This window comes from Cygnus olor, chromosome 11 (genome assembly GCF_009769625.2).
Source record: "Cygnus olor isolate bCygOlo1 chromosome 11, bCygOlo1.pri.v2, whole genome shotgun sequence".
Lineage (NCBI taxonomy): Eukaryota > Metazoa > Chordata > Aves > Anseriformes > Anatidae > Cygnus > Cygnus olor.
The window spans coordinates 20,744,886-20,766,577 of NC_049179.1; the positions used below are offsets into that span (position 1 = coordinate 20,744,886).

Sequence of the window (21,692 nt, forward strand, 5' to 3'; positions counted from 1 at the left end):
CACTGCTCATTGACAAGAAGAAAACGCACAGACTTAGCTCAGACCTGGCAGCAACTGCCCCAGATGGTGGCGGGTGACGTAGCCCAGGTCCCAGCCACACGCCCCGGGGCTCGCAGGAACCGTGGGATCTCGCTCGCAATCAAGGGTTTTCTTCTGGGCCTGGGTAAACAGGGACAGGATTAAACAGGCAGCAGAAACGAACACGCCAAGTGTAATATTCATGGTGGTAACGCAGGGAAAAAAAAACGCTCCTTCTGAAAGAAAAACGGCACGCTGTTATTTACATTAAAGTCGTAACCTCTCCCTTGGTTTCACCCAACCGTGGCTAAGGATAGTTTTGCAGAGCAAAACATATGATCAAGCTACTAAAAATATCGGGGAATTTACCAGGATAACTTACTGAATGCCTTCTTAAAAAGCTATTCAATTCATTCCCAGTGGCCCATTTTACTCAAATAAGCCACAGAAAAAATTGTATAAAAGATTTATTGAAATTCATCAATGACAAACAGACATAAAACTCAAAGTTTGGCTCTTCTGGGAAAAAAAAAAAAAAAAACTGTTGCAAATGTATTTATACAGATGAAATATTGACTAGGAAATACAAGTCACTTCTAAAGCTATTTTAAAGAGGGATATGAAAGTAAACTGTACATTCACTAGGTATTTTCAGTCATTTTACTGACTTCCACTAGGTAAGAAAATACAATTTTGTATTAGTATCTCGTGCTTGAGTGTATGAAAAGAAACCTCCTACCCTACATGCTGAACTGCCTCCTGTATTTAGGTTTGTAAAAATTTTCAAAGTATATAGCACAAGTGGAAGTAGTTTCTCATCACTTAAAATTGACTAGGTGTTATATATTACAGACCAAAATAGTACACACCTTATTTAAAAGGGTTGAAACATTTTTTTATTACAATTGTCAAATTCATTTCACTAGTAACTCAGGAATTAGGAACACTTTTTATATATATTTATATATATATTTAAATGCCTGCCATTTTCAGTGTATTGGCTATACCCTAGCCAAAAAAAAAAAAAAGAAAGCAACAAAACAAACAAAGGAAAAAACACAACACATGGGGAAGGAGGGGATTGCAAATTCACCCCACAAACCAGATCCAAAGGAACACCCCAAAACAAAACAAAACAAAAAAACAAAACAAAAAAAACGTTTGGTCACTATTTACAAACAGCAAAAGAAAAGGTACCTACAAAAGCAGGGAAAGCATTGGCTGAAAATGGCAGTCATTCACGGACAGGCAACAAAGAAATCACTTTATCAATATGCCATTCTCACACCTGTTGCTGTGGAGGGACGCTTTGCCTAGATTTGAAGCATCCCCCAAAAATGCTTACAACGTATTTAGTGACTGGCAGCGGTGGAAAATCCCAACAACCAAGGATATTCGGCTGTCTCAGAACAGAATATGTGTATTTGGGGTATCATCCACTGATCTTAACTTTTCTTTTTCTTTTGAAAGATGTCAAACTATCCACTCCAATAATAAGAAACAAATTACCACTTGGTTTATACTTACTATTGCAGTTACAGGGACTAAGAGAGGGACAAAAAGAAAAAATTTAAAATGAATAGGAGGAGGAGTGGCAGTAAAAATAGTATTTTATTCCCTTGCCCACCCAGTCTGCTTCTCCCTCTCGTTCCCACAGCAACATTACAATCAGAAAAAAAAAAAGAAAAAAAAAGGTTGGGGGTGTGGGGAGGGGAAATACAGGGTAAAAACAGTCAAATCACAATAGGAAATTTTCAAAATAGGTTATTCAGTTTAGTCATCTTCATCCCCTTCGTCTTCAGGTTCTCGTTTTCTCTTCTGTCCCCGTTCTTCATCTGAAAAATAAAACACAACTTGAATTATACGGGTGCTCCCACATGTTGCTGAGAAGCTGAACAAGTTCAACAAGCTTCTACTTTGGCAACTGGCTTGCTATCAAAGGAGCAGGAATAAAAACATGAGCCTGCTTTATATATATATACATATATATATTTAATCTCTAGGAAAAAAATGGATTACTGCCATACCGGGCTCTTCTTCATCTTCGTCATCATCTACCTCACCATCGTTATAGCCTTCTTCATCCTCCTAGATTAAAGAAAAAAAAAAAGATATTTAAGAAGTTGGTTTCAGCTCAGAACCTCTCACAATTTGGCAATATCCATCAGCATTTTACAACAGAGAGAAAAAGTCCTTGAAGCATCTTAAACAAAAAGCAAACAAGAAGGCAGACACTTCCCACACACTTATATAAGTGTAGTTGCTGGAGTTTTTTGCAGCAGCGTAACTGGACTCTGGCCCATGTTTCATTGCAGAAAGCTGTAGCAGCCACTTCTAGCTTCAACTCCTCAGCAAGTAAATGGTTTCATAGTTCAGCTGCCATGAAGCTGCAAATTTTGTTATGACGTCCTGAGCTTAGCGAAACGCGGTGATTGCTACGGGTGATTGCTCAGTGGGAGCAGGCACGTGTTCTGAGGGTAAGGAGAGGTGCAAGATGAACAGACAGCTCCAGGTTCTGAGCAGCTGGCCTTCAACAGATATTTTAGCCCCATTCCCAGTGGTTCTGCTACGGGTGAAGTCCCAGCAGAACGTGAGCAGCTCACACACAGCAGCTGGACTCCACTACGAATTCAAGCATCCCGAAGAACCACAAGATACAGGTACAGGAGGAACCTCGGTCTCGGAGCACGGGGTCAGTAATTCGGGTACCACTCTGTGTGTGTAAATCCAGCCCTGCAGAGGCCCCCACGCTAGGCCTGCGGACGTTCCTGGCGGTACTGACACCAGCCCAGGCAGCAGAATGATTTCATGTCAGCGGTCACTAGATGGCAGCTGGCTCATAGACAGGCGCGCCTCAAAGCACCCCCCCTGTGATGCTTCTCAGGTTAAAAAAGCAAGCACGCGCATCCCGTACCAAAACCCTCCAGTCTTTGATCCGTTTCTTGCCCAACTATTCCCTGTTAGTGTTCACTCCACACCCATTATTAGCTGCATAAAGTCCTTACCTCCTCTTCTCCGCTTACGTCCTCCTCTTCTCCTTCCTCCTCTTCCTCCTCATCTTCTTCGTCTTCTACTACCTGAGCGTCATCATCATACTCCTCTTCTACACAGTCAAACAAGATTAACCACTCAGACACTTAAAGTTTATTTTTTTTCCCAACATTGCCGTCTGACATGGAACCTCCTACCAACACGGGGAGCGAACTGAGAGCATTGCTTTGAGGCAGCGCAGAATTAAAGGCAGCTCTCCAGCTGCTAGGCAGGGCTGGACGAAGCCCTGTGCCTCTTCAGCCAAGTGACAGGGCAATGTGGCAGCTGTGCCCGTGGTCAGAGCTGCTGCAGGGCCCTGACAGAAAGTCACAGCAGCCTCAGGAGTGCTTCAGCTGCTCCAGCTCCCACCACTGATGTGCATTTTAGAACCCGTGGGGACATCTGCAGCTCTTCGTCTGCAAGCGTCCATCTGCTCCCAGCAGAGACAGGGCACAACTTTACAAGCCAACCATGCACTGGGAGCCCTCCCCGGGGGATGGTCTTTGCCTTTATGCTACCAGAGCAATACAGAAGGGTCACACACGATCCACCACACGCATTTAAGCACTTTCCTCTTGGTTGCAAACTCAACGAGCCCAAGCAACAAACCAGGAATGTTTTCCATGCTGTGGGAATGGCGTTTTGGAGCTTTTTCATGCATTGCAACACAGGCTCAGACTTGTGCTCTGAGGAAAAGAACCCATCCCTGCTGAATTTCTGCGCTGCTGGATGACAGCACCCCTCTGCCTGGCACCGCTGCGGCACTCGCCCCTTTCACCAGGGCTCGCATTCAGCACTCGAGGGAAAAGTGCAAGTCCAGCTATTCTGCTTTTGCTGCGCAGCTGGGTTTGAAGAGTCTAGCAAATTCCCCCAAACTCAGCCCGACACTCATCCAGCCAGTACACTGATGCCTCTGAGTGCAGCCTGCCAGGGAGGCAGAACGGCACCTACATGCAGTGGGACACAGAGTTCACTTTCCTAGCATTAAAAAGTTGCTCGCTGCTTCATTACTGCCTTTCACAGCTTGCCCCAGGAAAACGTCAGCACTCACCCTCTCCTCTCTTCCACCCAATTCCAACCGGTTCCCTTTCTCTTCATGGATAAGCCATACCCTCCCAGTAATGCCTTGGCTCCTCTACTCGATTCCTTCACTCAACCACTTTGTCCTATGCCCACTCTGCTTCTCCACTGTGCCCTTCTCCATCAGGGTCTACACAACCACACGTGGCTTCCCTGATCGTATGGTTCCTGGAAAACTGCAGCGTTTGTTTGCATCTCATCTTCTCTTACCCATTTCTCCCGTTTGTACTCATCCCCTGATGTTTACTGTTCCCTGAACATTTCCAGCATCTCACTGCTCATCTTACTCCTCCTCCTGGCCCCTTTCTCCTACCACCCTTTCTCTCCCCATTGTTCACTAGAAGTAAGACTCAGAAGCTCTCTCAAGCCCTGCCCATCTCCTTTCCCCTCGTTCCCTCAGAGGACACGGAGGTATTTCTCCTTTACACCGGTCAGGAACGAGCTGCTGAAGGCCCTTCTGCTGCCAACAAGCCAGAGCTGGACACAAAACGCAGCACGCAGCATGTCAGTCCTTCCACTTACGCACACCAAGCAGCACAAGTCACGTACCGTCTTCATCTTCCTCCTCGTCGTCTAGGCCCTCCACGTAGCCCTCTGCGTCAGAGTCCGGCGCTTCTTTGTCGTCCCGATCTTTCACTAGAGATAAGACTGAGAAAGTAGTTCTTTCAGGCCCTGCCCCTCTCCTTTCCCCTCGTTCCTTCAGAGGACACTGAGGTACGTCTCCTTTACATCATCAGGAGCTGCTGAGAACACCCTTCTCTTGCCAACAAGTCAGAGCTGGAAGCAAAATGCACTAGGCAGCACATCGCTCTTTTAACTTACGCACACCAAGCAGCACAAGTCACATACCATCTTCATCTTCCTCCTCGTCGTCTAGGCCCTCCACGTAGCCCTCTGCGTCAGAGTCCGGCGCTTCTTTGTCGTCCCGATCGTAGCCATCGAGGTATGTGAGTTGCGGGAGGAGCTTGAATACGTTTTCTCTATAATCGTTCAAGTTGGTTACCTCGCAATTGAAAAGATCTAAACTCTTCAGGTTTTCTAACTTTTTCTGCAAAGGAAAGAAAAGTCTCTGAAGCCCAGTGTCGCAATAAACCACTAAGAACAGACAATTCGACAGAGTTAACGTGTTCAAGAGCTTCCAGGACAAAAGGGGTCATTTTGTTCTCTGCCTCCTAAGTTGGGGCGGGACAGAAATCTGCAATGCCTGGCCACTGCTTCTGTGCTATCTGAGTGGAAAATGCCCTTAAGTTCAGCATCTTGCAAGTGGAAGACTGAGGTTTGGAAAGAGGTAAGGGCACAAAATCACACGTGCTGTGAGGGACCGAGCTAAGAATAAACAGCGGTCCAGTGAATTACCCCAAAGGGCAAGGCAAAATATTGGGGCCAGACACATACAGAGTACTATTTTCAGTGGAAAAAGAAACAGCCCATTCTTTAGACACAAGATTTTTACTAGAAGAGATTCTAAAATTTTTGATGATGGCACCTTTGATTCTAGATGAAAAAAAGGCTTAGAACAGGGAAAAATATTTAATTTATTAAATTTCTAATAGATAAATTCTAATATATTAAATATAAATATTTTATAAATATTTAATTAATTTATTTTTTGGAGGAAGTGGGCTGCATTGCCAGCAGCACTTCCAAGTATTAACAATAAAAGCACAAGCAGAGCGGTTAAGGATTTGTGTCGGGTCTTATGAACTATCTTCCTTTTGGAGTTCAGCACACAGAGCAATGGTGATGTCAAGAAAACAAGTCTGAAAGTGGGAGCAGTTACAATCCTCTCAGTTTAACTGCCCTACTCTCCTCTTCTCCTGGAGGAAAGGCGAGCCAAGATGGGCTCATTGAAAACTGCTCCTTGAGACACTTAGGAGCAAGTATTTGGGAAGTAGGCATGAGCTGAAACTCTTTGCTCCTAGAAAACCAAGGACACGCAAACCAAAAATTAGGAAGTAGTACTAAGAACCACTCCTAGAACCGACAGTTGAAGGTTTTTGGAACGCCAACCTGACAAACCTGACCTGTGCACTTGAAATAAGGAGAATAACGGCATTGTAAAACAATGGAGTGTAATGGCAGCGAGCAGGAGAGGTGCTGGGAAGCTGCAGGAAGGAACTGGAGGCTCAGTGACCGCTGCCCCGCTGGGACAAGCAGGCTGAGCACGGTGCTGCGGCTCGTCCTACCGACACCCGCACACCCCACACCCCGAGCAGAAGCGCTGCCTGTTATTTTAGGCTGAATATTTTGGGGATGGTGCATCCAGTCCAAGCAGGGACCCTGGCTATGGGAGACAGACCCACAACACGAGCCAGCCGCCAAGAGCCAACTCTCGGTCATTCCCTTCCCTTGAATTACCGGGGTGCAAAGCTGCTGCGCTTCCAAAAGGCACTGCTGGGTGAGAGCAGCCTGGGGGCTGTCCCCACTTCGCCTGGGGCCAGGACAGGTCCCCGGGCTGCTCCTGGCAGAGGGCTGGCCGCTAGAGGGAAGCAGCAGCTTGCACTCCCCACCGGGATGCTGCACCCTCGAACGGGTGTCAGCCCCACGGCACGGGCACCAGGCTGTGGGATAAGCACCAGAGCTGAAGACATTCAGCTGCAAGCTCGTTTGGAATTTCAAAGCCCAAAATATCGTCCCCACCACACCAGCACGTTGCCCCTTCTCATCACAAAACTAAGTTTTTGTTTCGCTCCACGCCGCACCGACTTACCAGAGGTTCTATTGTACCGAGATCTTTTATTTTGTTGCCACTTAGATTTAGATGCGTGAGGTTTGGACACTTTTCTGCCAACACTTCCAGTCCTCCTGAGATTCTGTTGTCACTTAGCTCGAGCTGAAAGGCACATAAACATCTTGAGTTTTTAGTGCAAGCATGCATCACAAAGCAGTTTGGTCAGTCATTAATTAAGTTAGGCAAACAACTATTTTACATGCAGAATATTGCAAAGAGGGAGAGAGAGGGCATGTTGTTTACCTTCTTAAGTTTGTTTAACTTTGGTAAGTTTGCAACTGAGGTTAAGCCTACGTTGATTGTACTTAAGAATTCCAGCTCTTCGAACTCATCTGTAAGGCCTTCGATTTTGCCTTCGTATGACCTGCAGTTGTCAAGAACGAGCTCTTTAACCTGGAAAAAAGAGCAGTGCAAAAACGTGCGTGAGAACCTCTGCGCGGGGAATAAAGATTTCAACTCCCAAGCAAAGGACGACACAGCTCAGGCAAAAATGAAAGGTATTCCATCAAGTTGGCAAGTATGCAAAAGGTTATCTCCCGGGTCTGAGCCCTCATTTTGCCAGCATGCCAGGTTAGCAGCGTTTCAAGAACACGGTTATTTGGCTTTGCTTCAACCGCTCACCTTTGTATTGTGCTATAAATGGCGGAACCAAGTCAGAAACATTAATCCTGGCTTGAGTTATTTGGTTGTTAGGAGTAGGCCTGTCTTTGGTAAATGCGGGCAAAAAGCACTCTAAAAAAATACGAAAACAGGATTTTTAAACTAACCTACCACTCCGACACCGTACAAGTAGCGTGCTGTTACACCGTGTCACTGCTCGTTAAAATAGCTTCCTGCTCCATGCAAGAACTATTCAGGCTTTTCAGGCGTGCAGAGACCAGTGGCTGCTCAGGAAGCCCCGAAACCCAAAGCTGGGCACTGGAGAACCCAATCCAGGCCCTCCAGAGTCTGCCCCAGCCCTTCTTGTTAGGGCTGCCCCACTGCACTTCAGGTGAAGACACGCTCCAAGGAGGTGACTGCTTTCCTGGGGAATTACAAGGTGCGATCCACACGATGCTGGCAGGGGAAGGTTAGGCACTGTAGCTGCTGCTGGGGAAGCATACCCCCTTTCTTATCTCCCCTGCCCCATTGCAGCCAGGAGGTCCAACAGGAGGGGTGAGATAATGTCCTGTGGGCCTGAGCAGCAAAGGACCTGCCAGGCAGGGCTTTTTCTTTAAAAAAAAAAGAAAAAGAAAAAAAAAAAAAAAACCATCACTGCCCTTTTTTGCAGGTGCTATCTTTAACGGACACAGAACAACAGCATCGATGCAAAAGAAGCCAAACGGGCCCCACCCCGAGCAGAACCGCGGGTTTCACCCCAGGGCCGGGGCAGCCCCGCAGGACTCGAGGCCGCGAGCAGCAGAGGTTGGATGGGCTTTTTTGGGCTCTCTGTCAGCTCTGCCCCGAGCGCTGTGACTCCACAGGAAGGCCTCACCCACGGGAGGATATTCAGACGTTTTTATACCAATGAGGAATTTCTGGGGGTTACTTTCTGCCCGGCACACAAATAAATACCCAGAGCACCACGTCCTGCTGCGTGCACCGCAGCCCCCTCCTGCCACAGGCAGCCGGAGCAGCCCTGAGCACCGGGCTTTGTTTAGAGGCCTGGAGGAGGAAGAGGATGCTGCTGTTTGCAAAGAGGACGGGATAAAAGGAAGTTTGCAGAAAAGGGTGTATGTAGAAACATGAAGCAACTATTCAGTTCGCACCAAGGACAGTTAATATGCAAATATTTAATTTTCTTAATTTTTTGTTATTACTGTAGTGCTGCTGCACAGAGGAGAATCCTGTGTAGTTTTACAGCTCCAAATAACATCCCTAGATTTCTAATTAAATCCCAAGCGCTGAAGTCAATAGGGAAGTCAGCCCAAAGCAACACGAGAGCACAAGTGATTCATTGAGAGTAGGAGGATCAGAGTTAGACAGGAAATACGTTTTCCAAGACTCTACAATTTTCCTAGAAGAATTATGATAGGGAATGGCTACACAAAAGTCTCCCAGCAGAATTTTAGGCTGGTTAGAAGAAACCAAGGAACGAGTCAGATGCTCCAGCTCCCACGTACATCTATTCCACTGAAAGGCGAAACAAACCAAAAAAAAAAATATTGAAATTTAGATGGCAGGAAAGCTGATTAAAGGCAAATATGCCTATCTTCCTGCTCTAACAGTATTTAAGTATCAGGGTCCTCCAGCGAGATCAGCTCAGGGGCAGACACACTCAGCTGTCTCAAACATCTGCTTCACACACACACAGAGCTCCCACCAGAAAAAAAAAAAAAAAAAAGGAAAAAATTTTAAAAACGAAATAAAAGAAGCCCCACCCCGGAGCCAAGCCTCCCAGCAGCACATCTGCGCCTATCTGCCCCCGTCCTCGCCCCGTTATCTGCGGGGGCAGCGCGGGGCCAGCGCCCACCTCCTGGGGGGGGGCGGGGAGGGGGGCTCGAGGAGCGGCTCCCCTCCATCCCCACGGCCCCGTGCAAAGGCCCGAGAAGGAAATTTGTGACAGCACGGTGGCAGAAAAGGCAACTGGCTTCTACTTCTAGGTTGCTCCTTTTAGGGCAGGACCGCTGTTTCCTTTCTGCCCCTCAGGATCTCCGGTTCTGACACAGAAGCGCACCGCTCTCTTCCTTGCTGTGCCCAGAACCGAGACACCAGGCACGAGTTCAGCCAAAGCAGCTCCACGGGGAAGCTCCCATGGAATAAAACTGGTTTGCGAGAGGTCGACGGCTCGCTCGCATCCAAGGGCTCCATCAGGGAACGGCAGCGTGGGCTGCGAGCGCTCCAGCAGCGTTATTTCGGGGCTCGTGGGCCAGAGGTGCCCCAGCACACCGAGTCGCTCCTGACAGCATGGCACACAGAGCAGAGCTCACGGCAGAACCAAAGTGGCCTTATATTTATTCCAAGGGTCAGGAATCCTATGGCAAGCACCCACGTGAGAATAAGGATGCACAGCTTCTCCCGACTTCACTGCGACGTGCGCTCCCCGTGCCATCGCAGCCAGTCCTTCTCCCTGCAGTGACGACTGCCACCAGCTCAGACGGTTTTTGTAAGTATTAAAGACACCTTCAGCAACTCGCCCATGTCTCCTTAGGACTCGTTATTTGGTGACTGATGAGTATTTGGCGATTAACGGGAGCCCGTCAGGCAGTGACATCCCGTCGGTGAGCGGGCACGGCTCTTGGAGGCCCCTCGGGTTATCAGCGGGACACTTTTCCAGCTTGCTGGCTGCCAGGCAGCTCTGCCCCCAAACTTTGCCCCCTTCTGAGGATGCTGGGCCCTATCTGAGTACAGCCAGGACAGCCTCAACAGAGAAACAAGCATGGATGTAACTGGGAGCATAGGGAGGAGAAGCCAAAAGTGACCTTAGTGAGGCCACATTCCATCTGAAACAGCTCACCACCACAGAAGTATGACACAGGGACTGCAAACCTATTCCTCCTCCGTATTCAGACATCTGCATAATTTTAAGGAAAATCCCGACCCCTGAATCACTCTCTGAACATCCACTGAACTTCACATGAACACCCTGTCAACGCGCAGTACGGCTGTGACTTCCGTACGTGTCTTTCCTCATATTCTGTCACCAAATCCCAGAACAAGCCTCTGCCCGACGCAAGCCAGCGCCCTTTCCGAGTCTTCTCACAAACCGGAGCAAGACAAGCGGTCCTCAGCAGGTCCGAGGCGACGCGGCTGCGTCCCGCTGCAGCCCGTGTAATGTGGGGTACGGGTGTGCAGAGGGAACCCAGGGCAGCAGCCGACCTCGCGGGGAGAGGCAGGCGGAGGCGCTGGGGTCCTGATCCGACGCGCGGCAGCTGCACGCGGCCAGCCCCAGCGCTACCTACGCCACAACGCGTAAGCTACTCGGAGCACTAATGGGAGCGGGCACTAATTTAGGAGCAAGACGGACCATACAACCCGTGCTCGTCTTTCCTCTCTCCTCTCCAAAACCGCTAGGTAGCGGGAAAGAGCAGAAGAGCACCACGTCAGAGGCAGCCAGCCACTGCAAATAACACCGCCACACTCACCTCAGCAGCCAAGGGGGCACCCGCAGGTGTCTAGCAGAAAACCTAATGCAGGTGCAGCTTGGCTGGGTCCTGCCGTAACAGCCGTGTCTTCAGCAGCACCGGTGGCAAACGAGGCACCGTCACTGCCCTGGGTAGGGACACCCTGCATTGTCCAGCTGGCAGCGCTGCCTCGGCCTCGCCGCCCTCGCAGGTGCTTCCTGGATGTCTGCGCCTTTCTGCCGGAGCGTTGCTTTGCGGTTTGCTGGTATCGGGCCTCAGCACTCAGCGGCAACAGGCGTGCACACGAGGGGATCGCGGCTTCTTCAGCAGAGCCTTCAGACGGCGAGCCTCGGGCTTCTTGTCCCGTGGTCATCCTGGTTGCTGTTTCCCGATGGTCTCGGACGCCTTCAGATCGTGATATCGGGCTGCTGGTAACGCGCTGTGCTGCCAGCTGCGGACTGCAGCATCCCCTGTGCCTCTCCAGGACTTCCCTGCCATCACACCGCCTTGCTGCCTGCTCGGTAACCAGGGGCTGTCTCCCAGCGCGGGTACCGCATTGAGCTGTATTCCCAACCGCACACAGAGTATCCTTAATAGAGCCCCGGTGCGTACTGCGAGGCTCCAGCTTATTCCTAGGGCAAGCACAGGCAGCCACGTGGAAGCAGCCACTGGATTTCATGGGAGCCTCAGCAAGGAGATCACAGCCCACTGCACATGTAGGTACGGGGCAGACCCTCCTTCCCCTGCCTGCCTCCTCCACGCTCTGGGAGCGACCGTACTCCTGAGATATCACCGCACGCGCGCGGTGGAATTCAGTTACACACGGACAGCCACCATGCCGCGCAAGTTATCGCCTTAACCTTTAGTCTACATTCCCACAGCAGCACGTAAACCAGAAGAGCCTCCGCTTCAGAAAGCCTGCAGCCCACGGGCTGGGAGATCCAGGGAAGCGGGACTTGGGTCCTGAACCCAGGTCTGTGGCTGAAGGCTTCGCAGCGTGATGGAAGGACACAGCTGTGAATACAACTTTTCAGCAATAAAAGGCTAATTTCCAGGTACTGTTCTGCTGGCTTTACAAGCAGGAACAGCGAAGGCTGTAACATCTCATTTCCAGCACAATGGACGGGATGCTTTTGAAGTGCAAGTTGTGTATGGTACCTCAAGGACAGGGATATCCCACTATGCAGCATTTTAACCCAAACAACTGGTAAAGAGGGCGTTAACTCTGTTTTACACTGCTTCCAACCAAATGAGCTGGGGAACGTTGAGTGAAGTCCTTTGTACTTCTTAACCCAATGGAAACTTCATCTGGAGGAGGGCAGAGCTGTGGAAAGCAGGGAGGGAAGAAGAAGGGAAGCCTGCTGTGCCAAGTGGAAGCCAAGTCCAAAGGACTTTTGAAAGCAGAGTTTTGTTTTCTCCCAGTTGTACAAACGTTTCTTCAAGACACTTGGGTTTCTGTCTTTGGGTGTTTTGGTTTTTTGTGTTTTTTTTTTTTTGTCTCAGAAGCGTACGTAGTGTGTGCAAAGCCCTGCATCGCTCCATGGTAAAGACCGAGCACGACCTTTGCTGCCTGTTGTAACCAGAGTGCCAAAAACTGGGCTCCTCCTGTGCTTACGCTGTGTTCTGGATCTGTTCTCACGCAGAGCTGGGGATCCTCGAGCAGAAACTGATCTCCTTAGGTTTCTAGTCCACTCGGTGTGTGCCTCAAAGTTCCAGAGAAGCCAACCATCCATGGCCACGACGTTCTCATTTGCTGGGGGCAGAATGGGTTTGACAAGGCTCAAGACACTGCCCAAGCCTTGCAAGGAGCCCCATGTTCATGCGGAGCTGCCCAGGGATGGCAGGATGTTTTCCGTGCTCGACTTTTACAAGCTTCTCCCAAAGTTACTTCTGGAAGAAGTTAAACGTTGCAAAAATTTTCATGTCAGGTACTACCTGCAATCAGGTAGTAGATCAGGCCAAAAATGCTTGAACAAAATATTTCATTCAGTAGCTTGTGCTAACGGAACTGCTCTGAAGGCTCAAAGATATGATAACTTCTGCTCTCAGATGGTCACCAAAAGGTAACCAACCTAAAAGACCCGACTTTATTTTTTATTTAGATAAAGACAGCACGTAAACACGCCATTTGCCAGCTGCATGGAGGACAGATCCTCAGCCACCTGAGAGCACCCCGTGGTACCAGCACGCAGCAGAGCCTGGCCACACAAAGCTCATCTCCTGGTGGAACACGGCGGGAGATGGAGGAACGCGGAACAACCTCTAACCCAACGTGGAGCACGCCGATGAAGGCGTACCCGAATTGCTGCTCGGCCTCCCCAGGCTGGCTGCAGAACCGTGCGCCCCGGCTGTGCCCCCCCCTGCCCCTGGCACGCTGCCTGTGTGCAGGGAGGGAAGGAAGCAGGTGGCAGGGCACCCGCTGCCTCCTGGCGTCCTGCCACCGGGATTCCCCATCGGCAGCTCGGGATCGCCCGGCGGAGACGCTCAGGGTGAGGACTGAGCCACACGTAGAGTATTTCCTACCATGAATTTAACAGGGAAGGGAAAATTCGATAGTGTTGGCGTCCTCTGACCCGCCTGCCAACGAACACGTGGCAGAATGAAACTCACGGGCACCAGCTACAGGTGACAGCAGTAAAGGTTGATTTTGTTTTTTTTGTTTGTTTTTTTTTCCCCTTTACCAAACCAATGTTTTACCTTGGATTTTGATATGTCCCCTCAAGGTTTTATTATGAGCAGCTGAGATGCGATAAATAGATTTTACTCACTTGCAGTACGTCTTAAACTCTGAAAGCCACCTAGCCAGCTACCAGGTACCTTGCACAGGCTCTGGTCAACCTGCAAATCCTGGGGCAGGGAGAAATGCTGCTCGAAGCATGGCCACAAAACACAAACCATCCCCCTTTTGGTACTACACGATTCACTGACGCTGAGCAGAGCCCTTTCCACTGCAGCCTGGTCCAATGGCAACCCACTCCATGTCCAGTTATCTTGCCTATTTTGCATGAGATCACGTGAATTTACCGCTGGGCTTCAAAATTCATCCAGGGTTTCTCCAAATGATGTAACCCCAAACTTTCGTATTTGAATTCCTTTCCTGCGTATCTTTCCCAGGAATTCCCTCAGATTTTAGAAAACAAAAGAACTTCCAGTATCACACCAACACGGTTTAGGTAACTGGCATTTTTCAACGACAGCATCAATATGCACGGACGTTTTTCGCTAGAAGCAGCAGTGTGCATCAACAACCACACGATGAAGAAACTCCGAACATTTTCTAGATTACAGTTCTGCAGTTTTCCAACCTTACCCTTCCAGCGCTAAGCTCTGCTGGCAAAGAGTGCCCATGGGGATGAGGGGCTGTGCACCAGCCCCAACACCAGAAGCAGCACGCGGCCATCAACACGGCACCGCACTTGGGACAAGTGACCGGGGAGCAGAGGCTAACAACAGGCCTTGCTCTGGACGAGGGTGCAACCAAGGAACAGCAAAAAAAACATTTGCCCAGGGACCTAGAACAACCCAGTGACCACACGGGCACCTCTGCGGGCTGCTGGCCCAGCCCTGGCTCTAGCAGTTTGCTGAATATTGCTGTACACAAACGCGACGTGATGCAACAAGAGCAGCTGAAAGCCACCTTTTAAGCTCCTAGGCTGAAGACAGCGCCATGCTAGGGATCCCCACCTGAAAGCCGGGCTTCATTTACGCCTGCTCCCACAAGACTGGGCACAGGAGGACCTCCTCCTGGCCACACCACAGTGCCAGGGCCCCTGCCTCTCCTCTGCCCCAGCAAAAGGGAGGGAGCAGGGCAAGAGCGACGGGGAAACGCGTGCCTTTTCTTTTCAATGTCTTTGTAACTGAAGCTACTCGCTCTTCAGAGCCAGCATAAGGCTACTTGCATAGCTCAGAAAAATCTGGCTGAATAGCGATGCATTTACTTCTTCTACCCTCTAATGTTTTATACACCACAGCCATAAGCCCTGAGAGCAACTAACACAGCTCCAATGCCCCTTCACTCTGCTCCTGCCAGAACCCTCCTGCTCCAAGTAAAACACATAAGCAGCAGAAGGGTTAAGAGTCGTCGCGGTTCTGAACGCACTTTACGCTCGTATCTAATTATGAAGCCTTTCCAGTACTACAAAACTTCCAGAGCAGATAACCTACTGCTGCCTTCCTCAAGGAACAGCCCCCCCAGCCAAGAAACCCCATGAGTCACATAAACACACTTCCACACGTTTACAAGGGTCACTATAGCCATATGCATAAGCAGCACACTAATTAATAAATCAGGAACAGACTTTGGGGACACAGAAAGCTGTTCCGTTCAAAAGCAAGTCACTAGCTTCCATTTGGGTTTCTACTGCTAGCAGCAAAACTCTGAAAAGACCCCAAATATTTATTTAGACAGAGGCTCGTAAGTGATTAAATTGCTCGATCTTCACATTAAATGCTTTTTAAATTTAACAGTGGTGCTGGTTTCTTCTTCTTTTTCAATAGATAGTGTCACCTATCAGCTGAGCTCTGCCCCTGGCTGGGGCGGCTGCACGCGGGTCACTGCAGCTCCACGTCTGGGTTTGTTCGAGTGCCTGACAGCACGTCCAGCCGTTAGCCAACGGACCAGGACCAAAAGAGATGGCATTGCACCTTCACTTGGAAAATCCTTCGGCTAGAAGCGATAAGTACTGAGCTGAACCACTTCGCCTTGTTCAGCCGCGCGTGCTCCACGCTGCCCTCAGATGATGTAGGGACACGCATAAAGAAGGAACGCTGGCTTAAATTAACACCGGCTTCAAGAGCCGAACAGTTAATACAGGAAGCAGGCTCTGAAGATGTCAGCTGCTACAGAATGCATTAGCAAATCATGCCAGCAAAAGATAAGCTTTCCCTAGCTCTTTTACGGCTTTGGAGGGAAAGTGTTTGATAGACCAAGCCAATGGACAAGTGAGTGCTGCAACAGAGAGGACAACTTTTACTCGGGGCTGTGAAGGCAAACCACTGAGGCTTTTTTTTTTTTTTTTTTTTTTTAATATTTCAAAGGTCATCCTTACATATGCAAGGGCTTCCCGACCGATTCTACCAACTTAGTCAAAAAGTACAGGTGACGTATTTACTGACTGTTTCGTCTGACTGATAGCTGAGCAAGAGGCCAGGACCACCTCCTTAGGGCACCATCCCTACCCCTGCCACGTGTCTCATTCATTCATTCAAGCATCCACTCGTATTTTGCAGGTCCAGCTCTTCTCAGGCTTCTCCAGCTCTGCAATTCCTGTACCTGTAAGGCGGGAGGACATGGGGGAGGAAGGAGTAATCCATGGAAAGAATGAAGTGGGAAGAACTACTCGACATCAGCCTTCTGGGCCGTAAACATTTAAGAAAACCACTAATAATTATACCACCATTTAAATGAACAATTAAAGATGAATCACTGGCATAGATAATATGGTCTTTTAAATACAGTGGAAATTAAGGTGAAGCCCTCAATCCCTGCGTGTAAGTAATGTTACTTTAAAACTCTCAGAAGTTCTGGGTGTAGGTTTTGAGGAAGGTATATCCTATCCATTGATACATAATGCACAAATCCTGCTGCAAGGATAGTTACGCTTGACTCAGCCACATCACCTATACCGTAGGAGGTTTGGACTAAGCAGCTTTTTTTCCCCTCAAGTCAATCTTGTTTCTTCAGAAGATGCATTTCCTGATGGCTTACAATACAATTACATCCTTTAAAATCCAGCTATTTCTCTTCTTAATTAATTTTTATTAAGCCAGTTACAAAATAAATAAAATTTTTAAAAAGTTCCGGATACAAAGTCATTTGTATGGTTCAGGTGTGTAACTGTGACTGCACCTCAGATATTGCTGATATTACATGTTAGACAAAAGCTACCTCTTTACTATATTTACGCCCTGCTGTCAGCTACCTAAGCGGTTAAGTGATCGAAGTCTACAAAAATCCACGATAACCTGCAGGTGCCGCGTACTTTGTATGTGCTGATCCCGTGGCACCCTAGACACTACCAGGCAACCCACTTGTCCCACTTTGTATCACACCTAGAGTAGATCCCCTTTCCACCTGTAGGTGGTTCAGCTGGGGGAAGAATAAGAATGTATCTGTACCCATTTACAGTACCCAAGCTTTTTTAAAATGCAGGTCTTTAAAGGGATGTGTATCACTTTAAACTCTTTACTGTTATTATGAGCATCACACCAAGGAACTAGCTTGGGGAAAGAGCTTTTTATTTATATTCTTCATATGCGAGCACACTTTGCATGGATGCTTGCACTGTATTTCCCTTCAGCGTTAAAACCTACAGATAACCAGTGAGAAATCAGAATTCAAATAAGCTTTAAAGTGCAACAAAGAGTTGGAAGAACTGTAAGAAATACCCAGTGCTGCAGTCAGTATTTTATCACAGTCGCAATTTTGAGCTGATAAAGCTCCTTTCAAAAGCAGCATTCAATCCTCAGATTAAAGGAACCGGCATGGTAGCTCTAAACCACCGGAGTTTTGTGCATCATTTCAAAAACGTACCTCTGCATCCCGCAGCCAAGGAGTCCCCCTCAGTACTGACCTTGTTTTACTGCCTCTGCATGGTACTGATCGAGCTACGTACACTGGGAATGAACAGGAACACCCTCGAGTGTGCCCAGGTGAGCATCCTCTCTGTGGAGGTCAGTGGTTATTCCACTCCTGGCTGATGGTCTGGAGGAAACCCCCCTGAAAAAGTTGTATCTGGCCAATTTCTGGCAGGCAGTTACATGTAACAGGAGACTACAGCGATATGATCAGCAAAGTGCCAAAGGCTATGGCGAGTGCACTACCGTAAGTGACCATGTAATATAAGGGGTTAAAGAAATTGAAATAACCAGGCTGAGAGTAGATGTGAAAGCTCAATTGTGGCTGTACAGCACAAATTTCATGCGCCCAAACCAGAGGTTTCTCACCCCACAACCAAATTTCTGATGCTATGTAACCCCAGACCTCTCACCAACGATGAACTCATCTAAAAGCGAAGTGAGGAAAAAAAACACAACCCAGCAAAAAAAAGAGTCTGAGGAAGAAATAGCTACTATACAATCCACTTTGAGACACTTATATTACATTTTATTAGCTAACATGTAACCTTACAGGGTTATATGAGTTAACAGCTGAAGTATTACATAGTATTCTACATGAGGACTGTATTAGCTAACCCAAGGCATAAAATAGTCTGGTAAGATCAGAAAGAACCCCAACACCTGATCGACATCCTCTTACCTAACCTTGATTTACAAAAAGTTCTGATCCTGCAAGCTCTGATAATGGGTTAAACAGGAGATGTATGGCAAAAGTTGAGCACGTATAGGGCAGAAGCTCCGAAAGAAGTAAATACACTTCTACTTGTGCAGTTATTTTCACCAAAATTTATATATATTATATTTAAAACTTTGAAAAGGATGATCTTTCACAGATCACACAAGAAACACTGTGCATTTATCAAAACAAAGACTAACACAAGCAATTTACAGAACCGTCCTGTTCATGCCCAAAGACTTATAGAAATCCGTAAATAAATGACACCTGGCACTAGACCTGCTTCTAAACTCAGTTTCAAACATTTCATCTAAAGCATGAGACGGATTCAGCTGAGTTATTTTAACGGGGACTTTAGAGAAACAGACTTCAAACTGCACCCTTAGCTCTCCACAGCGCAGCAGCACGTGCACGCGTCTGTAATCAATGCTTTTACAAAACTGATCGTAAACAGAGCGGCGTTCCCAAACGGCATCGCCCCCCTGTAGGAAACCAGAAGTATTTACTCTTGTAATGGACGTGATGGACCAACGGACCTTGGGAGGACTGATGTGCACAACTCAGTGACCGAACTAAAGGCTGACAGGTTAAAAAAACAAAACAAAACAGGTCAACCAAGCACTGTTTTACAACCCACTGGAGGATGTTTCTCAGCTGCAGGGGAACAGAGAAACACCACCAAACCGGGGCTCTCTCCGCTTGCTTTTGCGTAAGTCCGAACTGAACAAAACCCAGATGTGTGTTTGGGGGGGCACTGTCCAGAAAGCATTAAGGAAAAGGATTAAATCTTTGGACTGTGGGTCTGCTTAAAATGGTGAACAAGCCTCCGGCATCACACGCGTGAGGCAGCGAGATGCAAAAAGTAAAACCAAAAATAATAATAATTAAAAAAAAAAGATAAAAAACCGCCTTAAAAAGATTTAAAAATATATTAAAAGGGTGGGGGGAAAAAAAAAAAAAAAAAGCAAAGCGGAGACCTACCTTCCCGCCGGGCCCTGCCCAGAAGAAGGCGTTTTCCCGGCTCACGGCCGCAGCGCCCCCCGCCCCAGCGCCCCCCCGGGCGGGCCGTGCGGCCCCCCCCGAGCCCGGGGGGGGGGGGGGGGGTGTCAAAAAAAAATAACGCTAAAGGGTTCGGGGAAGGCGGCACGGGGGTGATTTTACCCCTCGGGGCTCGTCCCGCCGCCGCCGCGGCTCGTTGTCAGAGCCCGGCGACAGCGGCGACAAAATGGCAGGCGCGGCGGCCGCCCGTCATGTCGGAGCCGCCGCCCGGCCGCCCCCCGCCGCCCTCCGGTCGCTGAGGGGAGAAGCCCGGCCCCGCTCCGCCGCTGCCACCCGGCCCGGCCCGGCCTCGCCGCCTTCCTCCTCCTCCTCCTCCTCCTCAGCGGCGGCGGCTCGGGAGGGGAGGACACAACATGGCGCCGCGTCCTACTTGCGCTGCGCCGTGGCGCTGCCGACGCCAGGAGCCGCGGCCGGGAGCGGCTCGGCCGGGAAGGGGGGCGCAGGGGGGCCCGGCACCGGCGCGGTTGGGGCGGCGGGGGGCGGGCGGCTCCCCCCCCCGGCCCCCCAACAAAGAGCCCCGAGGGCCGGGCAGGGCCGCACCTCGCCGGGGCCGGCGGCGTGTGCCGCTACGGCGGGCGGGCGGGCGGGCGCCCTCCTCCTCCTCCTCCTCCTCCCGCCGCCGCTCGCCCAGGACTTTTTAAAGTTTAAAGAGCAGGTTACATAAATCTGCCCGCCTTTGTCCCCTCAGACGTCGCGCTGGCCACCGAAAAGCCGCGGGGCCGCGTTCCAGCCGCCTGCCTCCGCCCTCCCCCGGGCGCCTCCCGGAGAGGTACGTTCCCCTCCCCGGCCCCGGCCCCGGCCCCGGCTCCAGCCCCGGGCCCCGCTCCGGGGCACCCCCGCGGCCCCTTCTCTAGCCGTCCCGCGGCGTGTGTCCCCCCTCCGGGACACCGAGGGGCCGGGGCAGCCCCCGCCGCCCTCACACCCCCCCCCCCCCCCCGGGCTGAGGAACGGGGGCTGGGGGGGGGGGGAGGAGGGTGCCGGGACCCCCGCTCCGCGCCCCGGGTTCGAGCCCCGCCGCCGCCGCCGGCCGCCGGAGCGGGGCCCGGGGCCCGGCCGCATCTGGGCACCCCCCCCGGCCGCGGACTATTTTCGTCCTGACAAAGTTTCTCGCCGCCGTTTATTCGGGGAAGGCGCCGAACAACAAGCCCTGAAGTCCAGCCCCGAGGGAAAAAAAAAAAAAAAAGGAGGGTGGGGGGGGGGCAAAATGGGGGGGGGAGGGAGAAAATTTAAAAAAGGGGGAAAAAATAAAAAAGAAAAACACGCACACACACACATCCAGCCTTTTTGTGCGTGTGTGTGTGTGTGCGGGGATGGAGGGGGTGGAGAGTGCATTTATTTCTTGCAATATTTTTTATTCCACGCTCACACTACGGGCAGCGATACCAGACCTCTAAAAACGCTAAGTATTTGCTTAAAATTCTTTTCTTTTATCTTCTCAGCATCTGGAGAGAGGGAGAGAGAGAGAAAGGGCGCGTTCATGAGGACTACAAAGTTACAAATATGGCTCCCCAGTCTCTCCTGCCTGATCACTGCACAGAAACGAAGACGCACTTTAAACTAAAACCATTCGCAACTCACTCGCAGCCTCTGCCTGCTCTCCCTGCCCAGCACCCAGTACAAATATTTGCGAACTAAACACGCCGGAGAGGAGCACCAACTTATTTTTATTTCATGCACCGCGAGCCCCCGTTAATGCGTCTCACGCCGGCGGGGCGAGGAGCAGCCCCGCAGGTCCCCGTGTCCGTGTCGTCCCCCCCCCCCCCATAAAGCACAAGGCGGGCGACCCCCGGGCCCCCCCCCCGAACCGGGCACGGCCACGCACAGGTAGGCACCTCAAGGGCAGCAGCGGCCCTGCCGCCTTCCCCCCCGCCGCCCCCTCCCCGATCGCACCGCACGTTTTCGATGCTTTTTTTTTTGTTTGTTTTTCCTTTCTCAAAAAAAAAAAAAAATCATCATCATCATCAAATAAAATGTGGGATGGATTTTTTTTTTTTTTTTTTTTTTGGCATTGCTTACATCTGAGGGCGTCCTGTTCCGCAGCTCTAAGTGGATCCTTTTCTTCATGTCCATGGCAGCGGCTGGCGGGAGGCGCTCGCTGTGCCCGGCTCCGCTGGCGTGGTGACCCCGCTGCAGACCCCCCCCCCGAGGCCGGTGCCGGGAGGACTCGGAGGGCTCCACCAGCTCCGCTCGGAACCCCGAGCCCAGCGCCGCGGCGAACACTAACCTGATAACTGCGGAGGCGGGCGCTCCCGGGGGCTCCGGCTTGACCGACGCCTCCCTCCGCCAATCGCCGCCCAGCGCCGAGAGGCCCGAGCCAATAGGGGAGGACGAGGGGAGGTGGGAGCCAATAGGGGAACGGCGCAGCCGGCCAGGGGGACAGCCCGGCTGGGAGCGGAGCCTCATTCCGCGCTGGGGGCTGATAGGGAAGGAGCGGCGG

General features: G+C 50.4%; 2 protein-coding genes across 3 annotated transcripts in view; one reads left to right on the forward strand and one right to left on the reverse strand.

Moving 5' to 3' along the window:
• Positions 1-472: 472 nt before the first annotated feature.
• On the reverse strand, positions 473-21,673 carry ANP32A (acidic nuclear phosphoprotein 32 family member A). Of its 2 annotated transcripts, none has more exons than XM_040569505.1 (8): positions 21,272-21,673; positions 7,103-7,252; positions 6,839-6,961; positions 4,978-5,176; positions 4,678-4,764; positions 3,024-3,121; positions 2,046-2,106; positions 473-1,853 (listed from the first exon to the last, which is right to left on the reverse strand). In XM_040569505.1, exons 1-8 carry the CDS (start codon positions 21,656-21,658, stop codon positions 1,792-1,794), a joined length of 1,167 nt encoding a protein of 388 aa, XP_040425439.1. In that variant the 5' UTR covers positions 21,659-21,673; the 3' UTR covers positions 473-1,791. The 2 variants fall into 2 exon arrangements, with proteins under 2 accessions (XP_040425439.1, XP_040425438.1); XM_040569504.1 differs by having other exon boundaries at positions 4,678-4,776.
• NOX5 (NADPH oxidase 5) overlaps positions 7,259-21,692 on the forward strand; it is a 52,756-nt gene continuing 38,322 nt past the window's right edge. Inside the window, exons 1-2 of the mRNA XM_040569503.1 lie at positions 7,259-20,024; positions 20,695-21,079. The gene's annotated coding sequence lies outside the window, so the exon portion shown is untranslated. The remainder of the gene's footprint in view (positions 20,025-20,694; positions 21,080-21,692) is intronic.

Coding starts and splice junctions, on each gene's coding strand:
- ANP32A (XM_040569504.1), bottom strand. CDS start 21,658: ATGAGGCTCCGCTCCCAGCCGGGCTGTCCCCCTGGCCGGCTGCGCCGT. Junction 4,777..4,977: donor CGAGGAGGAAGATGAAGATG/GTATGTGACTTG, acceptor CTACTTTCTCAG/TCTTATCTCTAGTGAAAGAT. Junction 3,122..4,677: donor CGAGGAGGAAGATGAAGACG/GTACGTGACTTG, acceptor TTGACTGTGTAG/AAGAGGAGTATGATGATGAC.